Source organism: Sarcophilus harrisii, chromosome 1 (assembly GCF_902635505.1).
Source record: "Sarcophilus harrisii chromosome 1, mSarHar1.11, whole genome shotgun sequence".
In the NCBI taxonomy this organism is placed as follows: domain Eukaryota; kingdom Metazoa; phylum Chordata; class Mammalia; order Dasyuromorphia; family Dasyuridae; genus Sarcophilus; species Sarcophilus harrisii.
The window spans coordinates 686,578,346-686,596,453 of record NC_045426.1 but is presented as its reverse complement, the minus strand read 5'-3'; the positions used below and the strand labels follow the sequence as shown (position 1 = coordinate 686,596,453).

Genomic DNA, 18,108 nt, shown 5'->3' with positions numbered 1-18,108 from the left:
AGTTCCACAGTTCCCCGCTCCCAGAAATAAGAGAAAGCATCTTCCTCTCTTTTTTGCAGAAGGAGGAGACTGTGGAGGTGCGAAATTGCCAGACTTTGGTTTTTTTAAATTTTCCCCCTCTTTTTAATCTTTGTCACACAGGATGAGTCCAGAGGGAGGTTAAGGGGGAGGGGTATGAAGGAAGGTCATGTAAAACAATATATGAGTTTTTGCTTGTTTTTAATGAATTTTTTTTTAAATGCAGAGCACAAAGTGCCACCCAGTCAGGAGACTTCGTTCCCGCGGCTTTCTAGCTGAGTCTCCCGGCTCCTCCTCCGAGCGTAGCCACGCCCCCACCCACGTGATCCCCGGAGCGCTTCCCGCTCCGCCCCTGCCCGCTCGAGGCGGCTCTCTCCTCCTCTGCCCCTCCCACAGCTCCTGCGCGTCCCCTGCTACGGTTGCGGACGGAGAAGTTTTGGCCCGCGGGAGGAGCCGTAGTCGTCGCTTTTTCACGTCGTCGCGTCGCGAGCGGCGGTTCAGAGATGTCCGAGAGAAAGCAGTCGGACGACGAGAAGGCCTCGCCCTCGAGACCCCGGACGGCCCCCGTGACCATCAGCGACGTGCAGGAGCTGGTGCGGCGGAAGGATGAGATCGAGGCGCAGATCAAGGCCTACTATGACGTGCTGGAGGATGTGAGTGCGGCCGGGGCTGGGAGGGGGAGGGGCGGGGCGGCCATCCTCCCCGCGCCGGACCTCGCTGTCAGCGTCATTCATGTAAGGCCCCGCCCACCCCGACCTCCCCTGTTTTAAGGCCCCGCCCACCCCGACCTCCCCTGTTCTAAGGTCCTCCCACCCCGACCTCCCTTGTTCTCAGGTCCCTCTCAGCTCTGACCTCTCCTGTTCTCAGGCCCCGCCCACCCGACCTCTCCTGTTCTCAGGCCCCGCCCACCCTGCCCTCCCCTGTTCTAAGACCCGCCCACCCCGACCTTCCCTGTTCTCAGGCCCCTCCCACCCCGAACTCCCCTGTTCTCAGGCCCCGCCCATCCGTCCTCCCCTGTTCTCAGGCCCCGCCCACACTGCCCTCCCTTGTTCTCAGACCCCGCCCACACGCCCTCCCCTGTTCTAAGCGCCCCCTCCGGCTCTGACATCCCTTGTTCTCGGGTCCCTCTCAGCTCTGACCTCTCCTGTTCTCAGGCCCCGCCCACCCTGCCCTCCCCTGTTCTCAGGCCCCGCCCACCCCGACCTCCCCTGTTCTCAGGCCCCGCCCATCCGCCCTCCCCTGTTCTCAGGCCCCGCCCACACGCCCTCCCCTGTTCTCAGGCCCCGCCCACACGCCCTCCCCTGTTCTAAGCGCCCCCTCCGGCTCTGACATCCCTTGTTCTCGGGTCCCTCCCAGCTCTGACACTGTTCACTGTACCCTTCCCTTAGTCTCCCTTGCCTCTATGACACCGTCCTCTCCAGGGTTTTTTTTTTTTTAATTTCTTCTCCCCTCCTCCATCCGTCCTCCAGACTTCTCCGTTTTTGATGATGACCATCCCACGGCTCACCCAGGTTTCTCACCTTGGAGCCATTTGTCCTCTCCCATCCCAACGCCTCCTCAGTTGGTTTTTCCCCGTCAGTCTCTCCTTCAGTCTCTCCTCCGTATAACTTGCCATTGAGGGATCCGTAAAAGACAGTTCAGCCCGTACCTCTCTCCCTCACAAGTCTTCTGTGGCTCCCTATTGCCTTTAGGGTGGCGCACAAACTCCTCAGCCTAGAAGACTTTACTCTGCAGGCTGACTCCCACCTGCTTTTTTAGTCAGGTTTCATGCCTTCCCATTATGTGAGCTTCCTCTGGAGTTGGAATATAGTTGCCTTATCTCTGCCTGGTAAAATCTGAGCTTCCTTCAAAGTTCAGCTCAGGTGCCTTCTTTCCAAAAGGCATTTGTGGTCTTTTGCTCTTAAAATTCTTTCGTATTGTTCATGCATTTCCTTACTGTGTTGTATTTCTTAGGAGACGAGGCGGGGTTGTTTTGCTTTGTTTTCCCCTCATCTAGCACTTGGAGGTAGAATATTGCCAGACTTTGTCTGATTTTTAAAATTTCCCCCCCTCTTTTTAATCTTTGTTACATAGGATGAGTCTAGAGGGGGAAGGGCGGGGGCGGCCTAGCAGGTGCCTTGGACACATTTGTTAAAATGAACTGGCCCTTCCCCAGCCCCGACTTTCCTATCAGCCTCCTTCCATGTCCTATCAGAGACATTTAACGGGCCACCCCAGGGGCCTCCCCACTCCCTGCCCCTCCCGTTGCTGGAGTCTGTAGATTCGCCCATTGCCAAATTCACTTCTTGTAGCTCCTGGTCATATCGAAGGGCAGCCCCTGCCAGCGGACGATGGGAGCTGGCTCTTGTCAGGCCCATCTAGCCACCTGGCATGAGGAGGTTCCCTTTTTGACACTGCTTTCTTCAAACTCAGTGGCAAGTTTGGTTGCCATTGTCCATCTTATTTTGCAGAGGGGGCTGCTGCCTTTCAGAGAAGCACAGGTCACCCCGTTGGTGGGTGATTGTTGAAGCTCCTGTTAGCTCCACCTTCTGTGAAACTCTTTCATTCCCCACTCTACCTCACCTTAATCACTGATCGGAGCGGCCTCAGGCCCACTGAGACCTGGAGAAGACCCTGGAAGGGCCAGGGTCTCCCCCTGCATCCAGATATCCTCCTCCATGGCTGGCTTCAGAGGGGAAGGTGAGACCGGTGACCTTGGCAGCCCCCTGCTCCCCCCCTTACATGTAACTCACCTGCAGGTCATGGAGTCACCTCTCTGAGGTCATGGAGAATGAAGGACAAACAGCTCCGATCGCCATCAGCACAACTCACTCCCCCTGGCTGGGGCTGGGCATACTTTCTTTCTGTAATTGCTTAAGTAGAGAGCCCTGGAATAGGATATTGCTGGAGGCGAGTCTTCCTTTTCTCTTCTCTCCTTTACCCTTCTGAGAGCGTGAGGTTCTGGATGGGATGGGTTCTGTCCCAGGCTTTCTGCTCTGCTCCCGACACCTGACTTGGTTGGCATCGGTTCCTATGGGAGTAACTACCCTTTGCTGACAATTTCTCTCTGCTGACCATCCTCAGATCCATCTTTCTTGCCCTAGTCTCTTTGCTGGCCTCCAATTACCTTCCAGACCTTTCTGCCTGGGTGTCCAGTGACCATTTTAAATAGAGCTCCTCCCTTCCCTTTTACAACAGAGGCCACAGTTACCCTCCTGGTCCCTCGGGCTTCCAGCCTAGTGGTCATCCTGGATTCCTCCTGCCTCACATCCCGTGTTGAGGCTGTTTCCAAGGCCTGCCAGTTGCTCCTTTGCAAGCTCTCCTAATACACCCCTTTCTCTCCTCGGATATCGCCCCCCCTCCTGATTCAGGCCCTCACCATCTGATGCCTAGAATATTGCAGGGCTGCTGGGGGATGTTTCTAGACTCTTCCCACTCCATTCTTCCTTCAGCCAGTAAAGTGATTTTCCTAAAGTCCAGGCCCAAACATGTCACACTTCTACTTAATAAACTCCAAAAAAAAAAATTGCCCTCAGGATCAAATGCAAAATCTGTTTGGCATTCAGAGCCCTTCCTGACCTGCGCCTTTCATCAGTCCAGACTTTTTTTTTTTTTTTTTTTTTTTGGTTGAGACAATTGGGGTTCAGTGACTTGCCCAGGGTCACACAGCCAGGAAATGTTAAGTGAACTGTGGTCCTCCTGACTTCAGGGCTGGTGCTCTATCCGGCGCCCCCTAGCTACCCCTTCTTTCCTGTCTTTGCACTTTCCAACATGTTCCAGGGATATCAGCTTCTTGGCTGTTCCACAAACGAGACTCTCCCTGTCTCAGCTCTGGGCGTTTTCTCTTCCTCTTCTGTCATTACTGACCTTCCCACAGGAGCTTTCTAGTCCCAGCTGAAATTCTATCTTTAAAATGCTGATTCTGGTGCTTCACCCTGTTAATGATTCCCTATTTCTCCTGGATACCGCTTACTCTGTATAAATTTGTTCGTATGTCGTCCCCTCCATGAGACTGTAAGCTCCCTGAGGGCAGGGGCTGACTTTTTGCCTCTCTTGGTATACCCAGTGGTAGTGCAGTGCTTGGCATATAGTAAGTGCTTAATAAGTATTGATTTATTGACGAGGATCCATCAAGGCACTGCACAGATAGGATTTGGAGTCATTGGATTATAGATTTCGAATTGGTTCCCAAAGCCATCAAATCCAATCTTCTCCTTTTACTGATAAGGAAGCTAAGGCCTGGGAACCTGACATGACAGTGATTCATACAGAGGTCTTCCTAGCCCCTGAATCCAGTGCCCTATCCACTATGCCATCCTGCCTTTCGAGAGCAGAGTTTGTTACACTAATCGTGTGACTGAGTGGGTCACTTTTTGTCTGGGATCTTGCTTTCCCACGAATAAACAGGGTGATAATACTAGGACCGGAAAAAGCAGTGTGGTTTGTTGGAGAGGTGGCTGTAGGTCAGAAAGATCAGGCAATCCCTATCTCTCACTCCTACTGGCTTCCTTAATGGGGAAGTCCCGTGCACTTTCAGATCATCCAGACTTTGTGCTTCGCAATCAAGATTAAATGAGACGACATATGTAGAAGTTTTGTAAATGTTACTGTGCCCTGTTTGGGAGCTGCTAATTCTTGTGATCTGGAGTTGCTTCTGAAAAATTCCTCCCCTGATTGCTAATGTGACTGTAAGTGCTGCTGGGTCCTAGATCCAGGAGCCTAATCTGTCTGGGGACTCAGCTTGTACCCCCTAACTCTGTCCAGGCTCCCTTTGGTTTCTGAGAGCCTATTCTTCCCCACTAGGCCACAAATTCAGAATACAAAGCTTCCTTTGGGGATGCATCTTTTTGCTTTTTGTAGGATGGGGTACTTTATTTTTAAATAGATCATACCAGGAGACAAGAACATTTGTGTCCTTGAGGAGTTTATCATCAGGCAGGAAATTAAGGAGTATTAATAAGTCCATGTGGTAAAGGCTAGAACTGTCTGCAGCCTAGGAAACTTGAGGAGCAGTATGGGAATTGGGGCGCTGTGCTTGATCTGGGCAGCTTCTTGAAGTCTGGAAAAGCTGTGTTTTGCACAAGGGGGAAAGCTAAAATAAAATGAGTCTAAGAATCCGGCCTCCTTACTGTCTATGCTCTGGGGGTTCATTTTGCATGGGCGGGCCAGCATGTTTTTATTTTTTAAGTGTTATGTAGGAAGGAGTGTTTTTTAAAAAATCTTTTAGAACACCTGTTTTTCAGAATAATAAAGTTTCAGTAGTTTTGTTCTGCTTGGGGTTTTCACTCCTGTACTTCCTTTTTTGTTTGTTTCTTTCCAGGCAGTTGGAGTTAAGTGAGTTGTCCAGGATCAAGTCAGTGTTTGTCTTATCATGTGGTTAACCCTTTGAAGCTGGGGGAGATACTCTGTGTGAATACCCAAAGGTGGGATATGGCATGTTTATAAAATGTAGGGAAGAACTGATCATCTAGCTTGGCTTAAACATAGAGTTTTCTAGGAGCAGTGATATGAAATACAGTTGGAAAAGTCTTTTTGAGCCTTAACGAGAAAGGCCTTAAATCTCAGACTGAGGTGTTGATGTTTTTTTCTGAGGCAATAGAGGGCCAGGGAAGTTTTTGAGCAAAGAAGTGATGTATTCAGAATGGTAGATGAGGAAAATTTAAAGAGGAAAAGAAGATCATGAAAGATGTCAGTGTAGGAGTATAGGAGCCTGTGAGCCTCTGGAGGGCACTGAGGAGAGCCTCAGGCCCCAACACAGCATGGCCCCGAAGCTGAGGGTGACGGGGATCCTGACCAAGCCTGAAGCCGCGGGTGGTACAAGAAGCGCCAACGGCATTGAGAAGCGCTGTGTGGCTTTGACCCCATCCCTGGTAGTGGATGCCTGCCCTGGTGCAGCAGCCTAGTGGTGAAACCTTGTTCCAAGGACCCACCTCCCATCCTGTTGTTCTAGATCCGTAGAATCTTCTGGCTGGCTGAAGGGGGTGGGGCCAGCAGCAGTCCACCAGGGCTCCCACCAGGGGCAAGTGGTAAGGTTGGCAAGTAGAAAAGCTCAGACCAGGGAGACATCAGTCAGACTCTGCCTTAGAGAACACCAAGGGTCTGGGGTCTGCCTCGAACGGCTCCTGAGATCCTTGAAGAACACTGTACTTAGTGTCTGAGAACGCAGCAGCTGGACCCCAGGACATACAGATCCGAAGCAGAGTCCTGGATAAAGGCCGGGCAGGTGCTTGTGGCTTCTGACTCTGCCTTCCTTTAGGGCCCAGCTGAAGTCCCACTTTCTTTAAGAACCTTGAGGGCAGTAGCAGCCAGATGGTGCAGGAGGCAGGTCCTGGGGTCAGGTAGAGTGCAGATGTGGCCTCAAATACCTACTAGCCATATGACCCTGGGCAAGCCACTTGATCCAGTTTGCCTCAGTTTCCTCATCTATGGGTGGTGGGGGGGAAAGAAATGGCAAACCGCTCCGGTAAACCCCAAACGGGGTTATGAAGAACTGGGCTTAACTAAGATAACACCCAAAACAAGAAACTTTTCCTGGTTCTCTGTAACGTGCCTTCCCTCTGTTAGCTAGGCCAGGCTAAGTCCTGGCAGATGAGGAAACTGAGGTGCCAGGAGAGTAAATTACTTGCCCAACCACATGCAGGTTGTACATACAAGAGCCTGGATTTGAACTCAGATCCAGCACCCCAAATGTTTAGAGCAGATTACCTGCCTTTCTGAGAAATTCGTTCTTAGGTACTAAGTGTAGATGCTTTGCCCTAACACGAACCCTGCTTTCCCTCCTAAGTACCTGTAGTTCTTCCCCATAGGTGCAAAGAAAAATGCTTTAACAAAAGAGAGCATGATGAGTTTACATTCATGACTTTTGTTAACCCCATTCTTTCTCTCCAGCAAAAAGGAGTTGGGATGAATGAACCTTTGGTGGACATCGAGGGATATCCTCGAGCAGATGTCGATGTGTATCAAGTTCGTACGGCAAGACACAACATTATCTGTGAGTAGAGATGAGCATGACTGCCCCCCTGTGGCTTGGGAAACAAAAGGAGCAGAAGATCAGGTCCTAAATTCCTTTGCTTGGGTGCAACTAGTACCTTTGGGCCTCAGTTACACTTTCTGGTAATATGGGAAGATAAGTGAGTCTCCAGGTTGGAGTCAGAAGACCTCGATTCAATTCCCACCTATTCCAGTAACTCCCTTTTTGCATAAATAACTTCAGTTTTCCAAGCCTCAGTTTTATTATCTGCAAAGAACCCCAAAACAAAAACAAAGGGATTGGACTCAACTCTTGAACTTCCTTTCCGCTCTCGATCCATGATCTTCTGATTTTGCTGGGAGATTCTCATAGACAAAAGCCATTGTATCCAGTGGCTAACTTCACAGTGACAGATGCCACCAAATCACAAGTCCTGGCCCATCATTTACAGCATGGTTTGGGGGGGACATTCTGAGATAATTCTCAACTAACAATTCTTTCCTTTTCCCTTGAGGGGAAATCTGTCGAGAGAACTGTGACTAAGAATATGGCCTTGTTGGGGGGGGGGAGCATGGTTTCCTTCCTTCTCTACTAGGAATTTCTCTTCTAGGTCTACAGAATGACCACAAAGCCCTGATGAAGCAGGTAGAAGAAGCCTTGCACCAGCTCCATGCCAGGGGGAAGGAGAAGCAAGCAAGGGATGCGGCCGAGGCACAGAATGAGGCCTTGAGCCAGGGCCAGGGCCCAAGCCAGGGCTTGAGCCACAGTTCCCCTCAGCCCTTTGCTAAAGTAAACAGCATCAGCCCAGGCTCTCCTGCCAGCAACTCGGTAAGTTGGCAGCTGCTACGGGACCCCGAGTGCAGAGGTCAGCATGGACAGAGCAATTCATTGGGAAGGGAGATAGATGTGCAAAGCTTGGGCACCTTGTGGGCAGCAGCTTTGTGATCCAAGGCTGGTCTTCCTTATCACCCATAGGCCTGGAAGACTTTAGACCAAAGCCTTGTCTTCTCAGTGGCTTTTTTGGAAAATTCCATCCCCCAGGATGGAATGAGGACACAGATCACTGATGATTGCTCTTCCCTCTGAATTGGATTTCTCTGGAACACTCTGTATAGCCCAGTTAAGTGCTGAGGGCAGGAGATAGGGCCAGGGTTTCCTACATTCCCGTGAGAGCCTGTGGTTGTTTTTGCCCCAGAACCCTCCATTAGGCCCCTGCCATAGTTTTCAGAATGTCCTTTCTGTCAGATGGCCCTCAAAAAGTACCCAGAAATATCACAAGTAGCAGAAACTTGTGAGTTATGTTTTCACCATGTCTGCCCTGGAACCAGCAGGAGAAAGTGGTTTCTACCCTCAAGCGTCTAAATCGCTCATTTTTAGACTTCAGTATCATTCCTTTTAGGAAAACTAATCTCTTTCCTTTACAATTCTTGTGGCAAAGCGATTTATTGATGCTTTTAAAAAGTGTGCCCAGCATTTCCTAATGATTCTTCATCCTCTCCTCCAATGTCACCCTGACTCCTGCAAGAGAGTCCCATCCTCGCTGTGTTGTTCACTGCCACCTTGGAGCTTGCACAAATCACTCTTAAGGCAGATGAGGGCAGACAAGAGGGCCCCTCCAGCTCTAAATCCATGACCCTGTGATTGCTCCTGTATAAAGAGATACTGTCGCTCAAAATACATGTATACCTTGGCTGTCATTGATTGTTGAAAGGCATCGGACAGAGGAAGTCTCATTAAAATTTCCCATACGTTTTTGCTCTCATCTTCTTAGGGTCTCCAGGTTGATGATGAGATTGTGGAGTTTGGCTCAGTAAATGCCCACAACTTCCAGAATCTGCAGAACATTGGAATGGTGGTCCAACACAGTGAAGGGGTGAGTCGGGTGGCAACCCCCCCTCTTAATCTGAGGTTGGTCTTCTCGGTGCCTTTTATTTTAGCTCAAACAGTCTGTCCTACAAGAGCCCTGAATGGGCCCCGGTGCTTTTGGGGAGAGATCCTCGGGCCCTTTCCAGTGCTGGGCCCTGCCTGGCCCGGTGCTGAAGGGAGGCTCTGCCCCACTGTGTTCTCAGCCCCTGGCACAATGCCTCAGACATGATGGGTGCTGAAAATTGGCTGTATTGACAATTCCATGAATTCTTCTTCTCATACATAAAAGGTACTTGTGTAATACAGCAGTGGAATCCATTCATTAGGGAGAAAAAGCCTGAAGTTGTCTTGCAGAAAGTGCTGTAAATTCTTCCTTTCTTGATGAAAGCCCACACTAAGGCCCTCTAGAACAGATCTTGATCCTTGGGGGTGGGGGACATTGAAGATCTCAAGAACATCTTCCGCCCTAGGGGTACTTTTTAGTACTCTGCTCATCACCTCTCCTCCAGCCTGATTCTAACTGGGAATTGGGTTTCTTCAGGCCAAGTGCCTTCTCTCAGGGAAAGGGGAATAAGAGCTGCTTGAGCCTGCTCTTCAGAACTCTGTAGGATGGATGGCTCAGAGCCAGAATCCTCTGGGCTTTGCCCCCAGCCCTGCCTGTCTCCTGCTCCAGCAGGTGGGCTCGGGCTTGGCAGGATCAGTACAGAACTTGATTTCAAGAAGCTTCTTCTCATTTGATTTCCAAATTGACTTTTCTTTGTCTTTCAGCATCCACTGAATGTGACCGTGCTGCGCAGAGGTGAGAGGCTCCAGATCAGACTTGTCCCTGTGCGCTGGGCTGGGAAAGGCCTCCTTGGGTAAGATGGGGCTCTGGGAAAGTCATGCACAGTAGCTCTGTGATCCAAAGTAGCTGGTCTTCCCTACCGCCCATAGGCCTGGGGGACTTTAGGCCAAAGCCTTGTCTTCTGGGTGGCTTTTTGGGAAAATTCCTATTATTTTCTCTTGCTTTTGTTTCACCTTCCTTTCTAAATGTTTTCTCTAACTTTCTTTGCTCAGTAAGTCAGCGCTCATAACAAAAAAAAAAATTGGGGGTAAAAATGTGGTTCAGTAAACTCCTTTCTTAACTGAAGGTGAAAGTAGATGCAGTGTTCCACACCCAAGCATGGCACTTTTCCATGTGATCTCCACCCACCACCTCTTAGGACAGTGGAGGGAAGGAAGAAGCTACATTTCCCCTGCTCTTCTCAGGGGCCAGACTTGGTCATTAGGATAGCATCCAGCCCCAGTTTATTCTTTATATAGTGTTGTCATCATATAGATTATGGATAATTTTATTTTTTGTTTTTAATGCCTTGATTTCCCCCCAAATCCCTCATGCTCCTCCTGCTTCTCAAAGAGCCATTGTGATAATAAATGCTTTTTTTTTTTAAATAAAAGAAAGAAAAAAATCAGTAACAATCAATACTTTAAAAAAAAAAAAAACAGACCTTATTTGCAGTGTTCCCTACCAGTGGACCCTGACCTCTGCCAAAGAGCAAGCAGAAGGGGAGGTCTTCTTATTGGCCTTTTTTGGAACCAAACTTATTCTTTTTTAAAAAATCCATTTTTATTGTGATTGTGTCTTCTCTGCTCCCAGAAGGCCAAAGAATTTTTTTAAAAAGAGGAAGAGGGGCAGGTAGGTGGCGCAGTGGATAGAGCACCAGCCCTGAAGTCAGGAGGACCTGAGTTCAAATCTGATCTCAGACACTTAACACTTCTAGCTGTGTGACCCTGGGCAAGTCACTTAAACCCAATTGCCTCAGTCAAAAAAAGAAGAAGAAGAAATTAGAAAAACTGATACTTATATTGAAATACTCTTGCCTTATCATGCAATAATCCAGAACCATAGCTTCCAGCCTGCATGACAAGAATTCAAGTAGATATTCTTCTTCTCTCTCTTTGGGGCCATCATTTCATATGTGATTCTTTATATATTCACAGCATTCATTTTCAGTTGTTTTGGTTCCATCGAAAGCATTGGTGAAATCTCTGTGGATGTGCTTCCTTCACTGAGAGGGAAGCAGAGACTAGTGTGGCTGCAGAGCTCTGAATTCTCTTATTCCTCTTTTCTAACATTGCAGCACTAAAACTTCCTTCACTTTCAGGGTCCACAGTTAGTTTAGCCCTTCCCAGATGATGGGCGGCTGGACAGCAAGCATTTTCTTATGTTAGTGTAGATTATTATAGGATTATGATAAGGCACTTTGCACGTAGCTGTTGCTTGTTGTCACATTCAACTCCTCCTCAAGCTGTAAATTGTATTGTTTTCTTGCTTTTGTTTCACCTTCCTTTCTAAATATTTTCCCTAACCTTCTTTGCTCAGTAAGTAAAAATATGGTTCAGTAAACTCCTTTCTTAACTGAAGTTGATCCCAGTGTCAGCCATATTTAAATAGCTAACGTTTATACAGCATGTTAAAGATTTCAAAGTGCTTGATATATATAATCTCATTGGAGCTTCAGGATGAACAGCACTCTGGGGTAGATGCTGTGGGTATTTTACAGAAGAAGAAGCAGGTTCATGACATTTAAAAGACTTGTCCATGACAACATAGCTGATAAGCATGGGAGTTAGGATTTAATTCAGATTTTCTGACTACAAGTCCAGCACCCTATTTATTGTGCCGCATTGCCTCTCACTCTTTAAGTCACTTTTAGAAAGCAGAAGGCTTACTCTTTGGGCATCTGCTTTAAGATTGAATCACACAGAATTAAAGATTTAAAGCCAAAGAAGTAAGAGAACATCTTCTGGATTTCCTTAATGGTGTGCAAAAAGAAACCTGAATCCCTGTTTATTTTATATTTCAGCTGTAATATTATTCCTTTACAAAGATGATTGTCCTTCAGGACCAGTAAAGAAACCTTCCCCTTCCCATCTCCTGGACCTGGAGATGGCTTGGATTTCCCAGTTTCTACTCCTGCCGGGAGTTTAAGAATTTGCAATGGGTTTGGATGAGTGAACTCTCTTTCGGACATTGGAGATATACTTCCAGCAAGGGTTTTGACCAACATAGTCAGCCTGGATTGAGGCTGAAGTTAATTTGCTTAGAATCTCTTACAAATTATGCCTTGGTCTTTAATGGAAATTATTTTTGCTTGTGGGTGAGAATTTAATTTGATAGTATTTTTATTCTTTTAGAGGTTGCTTTTTTTTTTTTCTAATTTGGATAAAGAGATATGATTTGCAATATGCTGCTATATTGTCTATATATATATATATGTATGATCTATATGTATATATCACATTTAAACAATCCACTTAAACCAAAGTGGACAAAAATCGGAGTCCTCCCATAGAATCCCATCTACAAGAAGCTGCCAGTGGTGATGAGCTGCCCAGGCATTTCTGAACTCCTAACTTGACCACCCACTCTTACTTCCATGACATATTGTCTTCCATAAGGCTGGGACTATTGAAGCTGAGGATAGGGGAGGTAACTTATCTGGAGCATAGATGGTGAGGTTGTGATAAGAGTAAATTCTGGACTGTGTAAGCAGGGACCTATTGCAACTTTTTGGGGAAGGAACTCCGATCTCATTGGGAGGTGCGAATTTTCTGCCTCCACGAGGGGGCAGCAAGAGCTCCAATGTGTGGAGTCTGGGTCCCAGGAACCCACTTTTTTTTCTTCCACAATTCTGTCTCTCCTCTGTCTCAGCTAATCTCACACCCTTCTCAAGTTCTAAGATGGAAATTGTGAAATTGAACCCAAACGTTAACCCATGGGAATGCCAGAGTTTTTTAGATTTGGACGCTTCTCAAGTGTTTGAATTCTTCAAACATGTATCCTAATAAATATCAGTGATTATAAGTTACTGCCTGCCATCCTCATAGCTATTCTGCCTCTTTCAGGGTAAGGATTTAGAGATCTGTTTCCTTCTGGAAGAAGACAGTTCCATTAAGATGTATAGAGCCCTTGTTCACCAAAGGAGTATTTATTAGGTAGCTGAGATGGTGGGATTCAGGTCTGGGAGTGGGAGCTACCTGGGGCACCATTGTAGTCCTCATGCTCCAACAGAAACCTTGCTGTTGAGCATCCCTGCCCATATGGAGAAATCGGGCTCCAAACTGTGTTCCTTCCGTGTTCTATTGTAACTGCCAGGGCCTGCAAAGCCTTCTCACCACTCTGAGTGTTTTTGGATCTCTTTCCCCTGCATCCCAGTTTAATAAACACAACCTGTGCCATCCTGGTCCTTTGAGTCAGTTCCTTCCTTGTCAGAGGGTTGCACTCCAGAAGGGCAGGGAGGCCCACATCAAACATCCTTCTCTGCAGAGCATTCCCAGTTCTTAGGTGGCCCCAACCTTTCTAACTTCCAGATTTCCATCTCCAGCTGCCTATTGACATCTCAGACACCTAAACCCCAGTGGGTTGAAAGCTGAATTAGCTTCTTTTCTCTCTAGCCCCCCAAGACTGGCACCCCCCAGTTAGCACCTTGTACACCTAGTGTACGCCCTTGCACACTGTTAAGTGCAGTTCCCAGCACACAGCAGTCCCAATACATGTATGTGGAGTAAATCAGCCGGGCCTGCCACAACCAAGGCCCAGACCTGCCGCTTTTCGCCGCATTCGGGTAAGGATGGGTTTTTTGCCTTTTCAAATACAAAGAAAAACCAACACCCATCCACCCGGGACTATCATTTGCCAAGCGCGGAGAGGCTAACGCGGACCGGGTGGGGAGTTGGGGGGGAATATGGTTTGATGCAGAGCCGCCAGGAGTTGTATTCAGAAGGCACCAGGTGGTGGAGATTTCTGGTGAAGGCCTGCGGATTCATCAGCGATTATTAAGCACCTACTGTGTGCCAGAAACTGCTGAGGAACTCGGCCTGATCCAAATGGAGGGCGCGCGCACAATGGGGACACCAAGGAGCCTAAAGACAGCCCTGACCTCTGGGAGCGGACACAAATGGGAGATTAACGTGCAAACCCACCCAAGCAAGCCCCGGATGCGCGGCCTGAGGGGGAGGAAGGAGGCGGGGAGGGGCGAGAAGGGAAGGGCAGACGGCAGTGCAAGGGAGAAAAGGCCAGAGCCGCGGAGCGGAGCGTAGGGGGGGCTGGGAACGGGCATGGCTCGGAGCGCTTGGCGTTCCCTCCCGAAAACCCCAGGGAGTCCCTGCGGCCTTTTATTCTTTTGGGGGGTGGGGGTGCCTGGGGGGGTGACTAATCGAGCCTGTTCTTTAGCAAACATGCTAACATTTAAATGCCTCAGGAAAATGAGGGGGGGGAGACGGTTGTGCCCCGGCGGGGAATCACGGAGGGCTTCTAGGAGGAGGGAACCTTGAGCAGTCTCGAAAGAGGGATGTGAAACAGAGGAAATGAGGGCGGCGGGGTGGGCACGGGCGCCTGCTGAGACAGACAGAAGCCGGGGCGGATCCGAGCACCCTGAGAACGCCAACGAGACGAGAGGACCGAGCTCACAGGGGAATCGAGCACGTTCCCAATTTCCCCCGGAAGCACGTGGCCTACTAGGCTCCCTTCCGCCGCGTGTTCGCTCGCTTTACGGCCTGTCGTTCGAGGCGGCGGTGGCGGCGGCACCGGTTACTATGGAGACGCGGCTAAGTTGTAAACAGTAACCAAGGAACCGGAGGAGGAGGAGAAGGTGAGGGCGCTTCCTCTGGGACCTGCGGGGCCTGGGAGTGTGGAAGCGGCGGGCGGGGGTGTTGTGAGCAGAGGGGGCGTCCTCGGAAGCCGATGAGTCCAAGCTCCCACTTTACAGATAGGGAAACTGAGTCCAAGGGGAGGAAGCGCCCTGACTGAGACGCCCCCCGGCGGGTGAGAGTCTGAGTCCGCCCCAGGAGTTCGCGGGGGTCCCCGGGCCTTCTCTGGGAAATGCTCGGTCACGTGCCGGGGGCACTGTGGGAGAGGGGCTGTTAGTGGGTGTCAGGCCCCCCGAGTCTGAGCGCTTCACGCGGCCTCAGTGCACGGACGGCAGGGGCTTTTGTTTGTTCTAACAGCGCCTGCTCGTCCCACTTGTAGCCCATTAAAGCCAAATACTTGCACACAGTAGGTACGATGTAACGGCTAGCTATTATTAATGTCTTGACTATCTGCACACAGTAGGTGCTGTATAATTGTTAGCGGTTGTTATTGTTTTGAATACTTGCACACAGTAGGTACTGTTAGCTATTATTGTCTTGACTGTTTGCACACAGTAGGTGCTATATAATTGTTATTGTTTTGAATAATTGCACACAGTAGGTACTATGTATCTGTTAACTATTATTATTAGTGTCTTGACTGCACACAGTAGGTGCTGTATAATTGTTAGCGGTTGTTATTGTTTTGAATGCTTGCACACAGTAGGTGCTATCTGTTAGCTGTTATTATTGTCTTGACTATTTGCACACAGTAGGTGCTATATAATTGTTATTGTTTTGAATAATTGCACACAGTAGGTACTATGTATCTGTTAACTATTATTATTAATGTCTTGACTGCACACAGTAGGTGCTGTATGATTGTTAGCGGCTGTTATTGTTTTGAATACTTGCACACAGTAGGTACCATATAACTGTTAGCTACTATTATTATTGTCTTGAATATTTGCGCTTAGGATTCTAAATTCTGTTCAAAGTTCATTTCAAGTGCTTCTTTCCATTGCGGCCCCCATTTGTTCTCTTTCCACTTCCGATCACTTTGCACTTATTTCTTCATCTGCACCTGTGGTGTTTTCTCCCAGTCCCCGATCTCTTTGACTTTTTGGGGTCCCAGGAGCCTGTATGCTGTAGGTGATTGATCGCCACTTATTGAATTTCAGTACAATGGACTGAGCTGGGAAGGAGAGAGACTAGAGACTGGGGGAGAAGAAAGGAGTTTAAAAAGAGGGAGATGGGAGGAGGTTATGGTCAGAGGGAGTTCAGAAGGAAGGGTGATGGCAGGAGTGCCATTATGGGAGCCCACTGGGGGGGCACGGCAGTGGGTGAAGGCAGGGATTTCTGAGGAACGAGTGGCCTGGAGGCCAGTGAGTGACCGTGACAGTGGGGCTAGACAGGGCTGGGCACCCACGGAATGACCTTCAGAGGGAGGAGGGTTTGGAAGGGACAGCGCTGAGCAAGGGCCATGAGCCTTGTTTGCCTCCTGCGGTGGAGAAGGGTGGTCTGGGGTCTTAGGCCTTCAGCGGGAGCTGGATCTCTGTCAGCTTCCAGAAGATGGAGTGACTGAGGGAAGAAGAGGAGGTCTAGGACCAAGGGAAGAGGGTTTGATCAGTCAGCAACATTTATTAAGCCCTTACTGTGTACCAGACACTGGGCTAAGAGCTGGGCCTACAAAAGGCAGCCCCAGAAACAATTTCTACTCCCAAGGAGCTTACATTCAAACGGAGAGACCAGGACAGGAGAAGGAGGTTGAGTTTGGAGTCCTAATTCCAAGTTTGAGAGAGAGGAGCAGGCTGGGGCTCAGCAGTGGATGGGAGTAAGGGAGAAGTGGGTCCAGCAGAGGGAAGGGGCTTCAGCTCACAAACACTGATGGGAGTTCCGGGCTTTGGAGAGGGGAGCTGAGAATTTCCCATTTATCAGTAGTTGACCAATTCCCAGAGACTTGAAGGTTCGCAAAGTGCTTTAACTCACTCGACCACAGTCTGGAGCAGGCCGAGCTGGTTCGGGCTGCCCCCCGCAAGGGTCCCGTGAGACCCCTGTTGTTATCTCTCAGACACCAGAGCAGGGCTTGGCCGGACAGGGAAGGGAGCCAGGTGACAGATAGTTGGCAAGCTGGTCTCGGGGCCCAACTGAATTCATGCTCTTGGAGAGTTTCTTTGTCCGTACCAAGATGCTGGGAGGGCCCAGGCAGCCCGAGCCTGAGACCCCCACACATGCACCTGGTAATGGGGAGTCTCACCCCCTGGGGCTTTGTGGCCATGGAGGCTGTGCCAGGAGAGCACTTCCATACGCTTCTGCTCCTTCAAGAAGTCTGTGCTCCCGCAGCAAAGGTGGAGGACCAGAGGCTACTGAAACAGGAGCTTTGGCCCCTGCCAGTCTGCACAGTCTGTCCATGGAGGGGCCCTGGCCTCTGTTGGGGAAGGACTTTGGGAAACAGCAAGGTTCCCAAAGGAGCCCCCAGGAAGGGGAGCCCGAGAGGAGAAGGCTCAGCGGACCTCATTGCGTCCACGTGGAGCAGAGAGATTTGTTCCCTTGGGCCCGTGAGATAGAACCGTGAGCAAGGAGGAGAGACCGCAAAGAAGGGGAGTGAGGGCGCAGCCACGGGGTGCGGGCCTGCGGTCGGTGGGATGAGTCGGCCGACTTCCAGCGGGGCCCCAGGCTCTCACCAGCTGGGGGCACCCTGGGTGCCTCAGGGGAGAAGGACGTGGCCGGCCTGGGCTCTCCCAGGACCACCCCAGATGGGATCATGGAGGGGCAGAAAACAAGCGAGTCACCACCAGAACTGTTCTGGGCTGTGGAGAGGCCAATGGGCCGCTCAGCGGGGCCGGCTCTCCCAGCTACAGGCGCTGCCTCTCAGCACACGGTGCCAGAACTCGGGGGCCACCAGAGGGCCCCCCAGCTCCGGGCGGCCGGTCCCTGGGGAGTCGGTGAGAGTTGTGCCGGGCAGATCTTTGGAAGCTGGCCGTGTGGTCTGTGTGCGAAGGTGGGCTGTGTGAGGGGGCTCTAGTGGATGGTTGTCTCTGCAGGCCTCGAAGGCCGAAAACTGGAAGGCGCCACGCTATGAGAAGCCCCGGCCTCTCCTCCTGCCCCTTCCACTGGCTGGGGGGGGAGGGGTGGGGGAGAGGAGACAGGGAGTGCGTGGCTTCGAGTAGGAGGCTGGGGGGGGGGGGTGAGTGGGTGAGAGATGAAAGTCAGAGGGACAAGGCCGGGGCCATCTTGGGGGCTCCCAGCAGGAGGCCCGCAGCCCTTGCTCCCGCCCCTTGCAGAGGGGCCCCTGGCAGCCGGCCCCGGGTGATGGAGCAGGAGGAGTGGGAGGACTGCTGTCTGAATTTGGATGCAGACCCTTCCTGGCAGTGAGACTCTGGGCAAGTCCCTTTGCTTCTGTCTGAGTGGGTTCCCCCTCCAGAGCGGAGATGGCAGTCGCTCTCTTGCAGCCTCCTTTGCTTTCCCCGCCACAGGCCGGCCTTTGAGTTGCAGGAGTCCCCGGTGGTCCTCGGCCCCCTGCGTGCAGCCCCTCTGCTGGTCTTGCCCAGGCCTGGGGCTGACACTGCTGGCTGCCAGGAGCCGTTCCTCACGGCTTGGCTCTGGACTGTCTCTTGGGACTGGACTCCTGTGATCTCCATTCCAGCCTCCTCCCCTCGGCCTTT

At 50.4% G+C, this 18,108-nt stretch overlaps 2 protein-coding genes across 2 annotated transcripts in view; both read left to right on the top strand.

The window, feature by feature from the left end:
- The first annotated feature begins 409 nt into the window (after positions 1–409).
- PSMD9 (proteasome 26S subunit, non-ATPase 9) lies at positions 410–13,060 on the top strand. The gene is made up of 6 exons (XM_003761046.4): positions 410–671; positions 6,886–6,988; positions 7,578–7,795; positions 8,739–8,840; positions 9,602–9,690; positions 11,680–13,060. The coding sequence occupies exons 1-6, from the start codon at positions 522–524 to the stop codon at positions 11,705–11,707; spliced, it is 690 nt and encodes a 229-aa protein (XP_003761094.1). The 5' UTR covers positions 410–521; the 3' UTR covers positions 11,708–13,060.
- Positions 13,061–14,517: 1,457 nt separating this feature from the next.
- The window catches only part of WDR66 (WD repeat domain 66), a 78,833-nt gene continuing 75,242 nt past the window's right edge, over positions 14,518–18,108 (top strand). The window contains exon 1 of the mRNA XM_031948493.1: positions 14,518–14,639. The gene's annotated coding sequence lies outside the window, so the exon portion shown is untranslated. The remainder of the gene's footprint in view (positions 14,640–18,108) is intronic.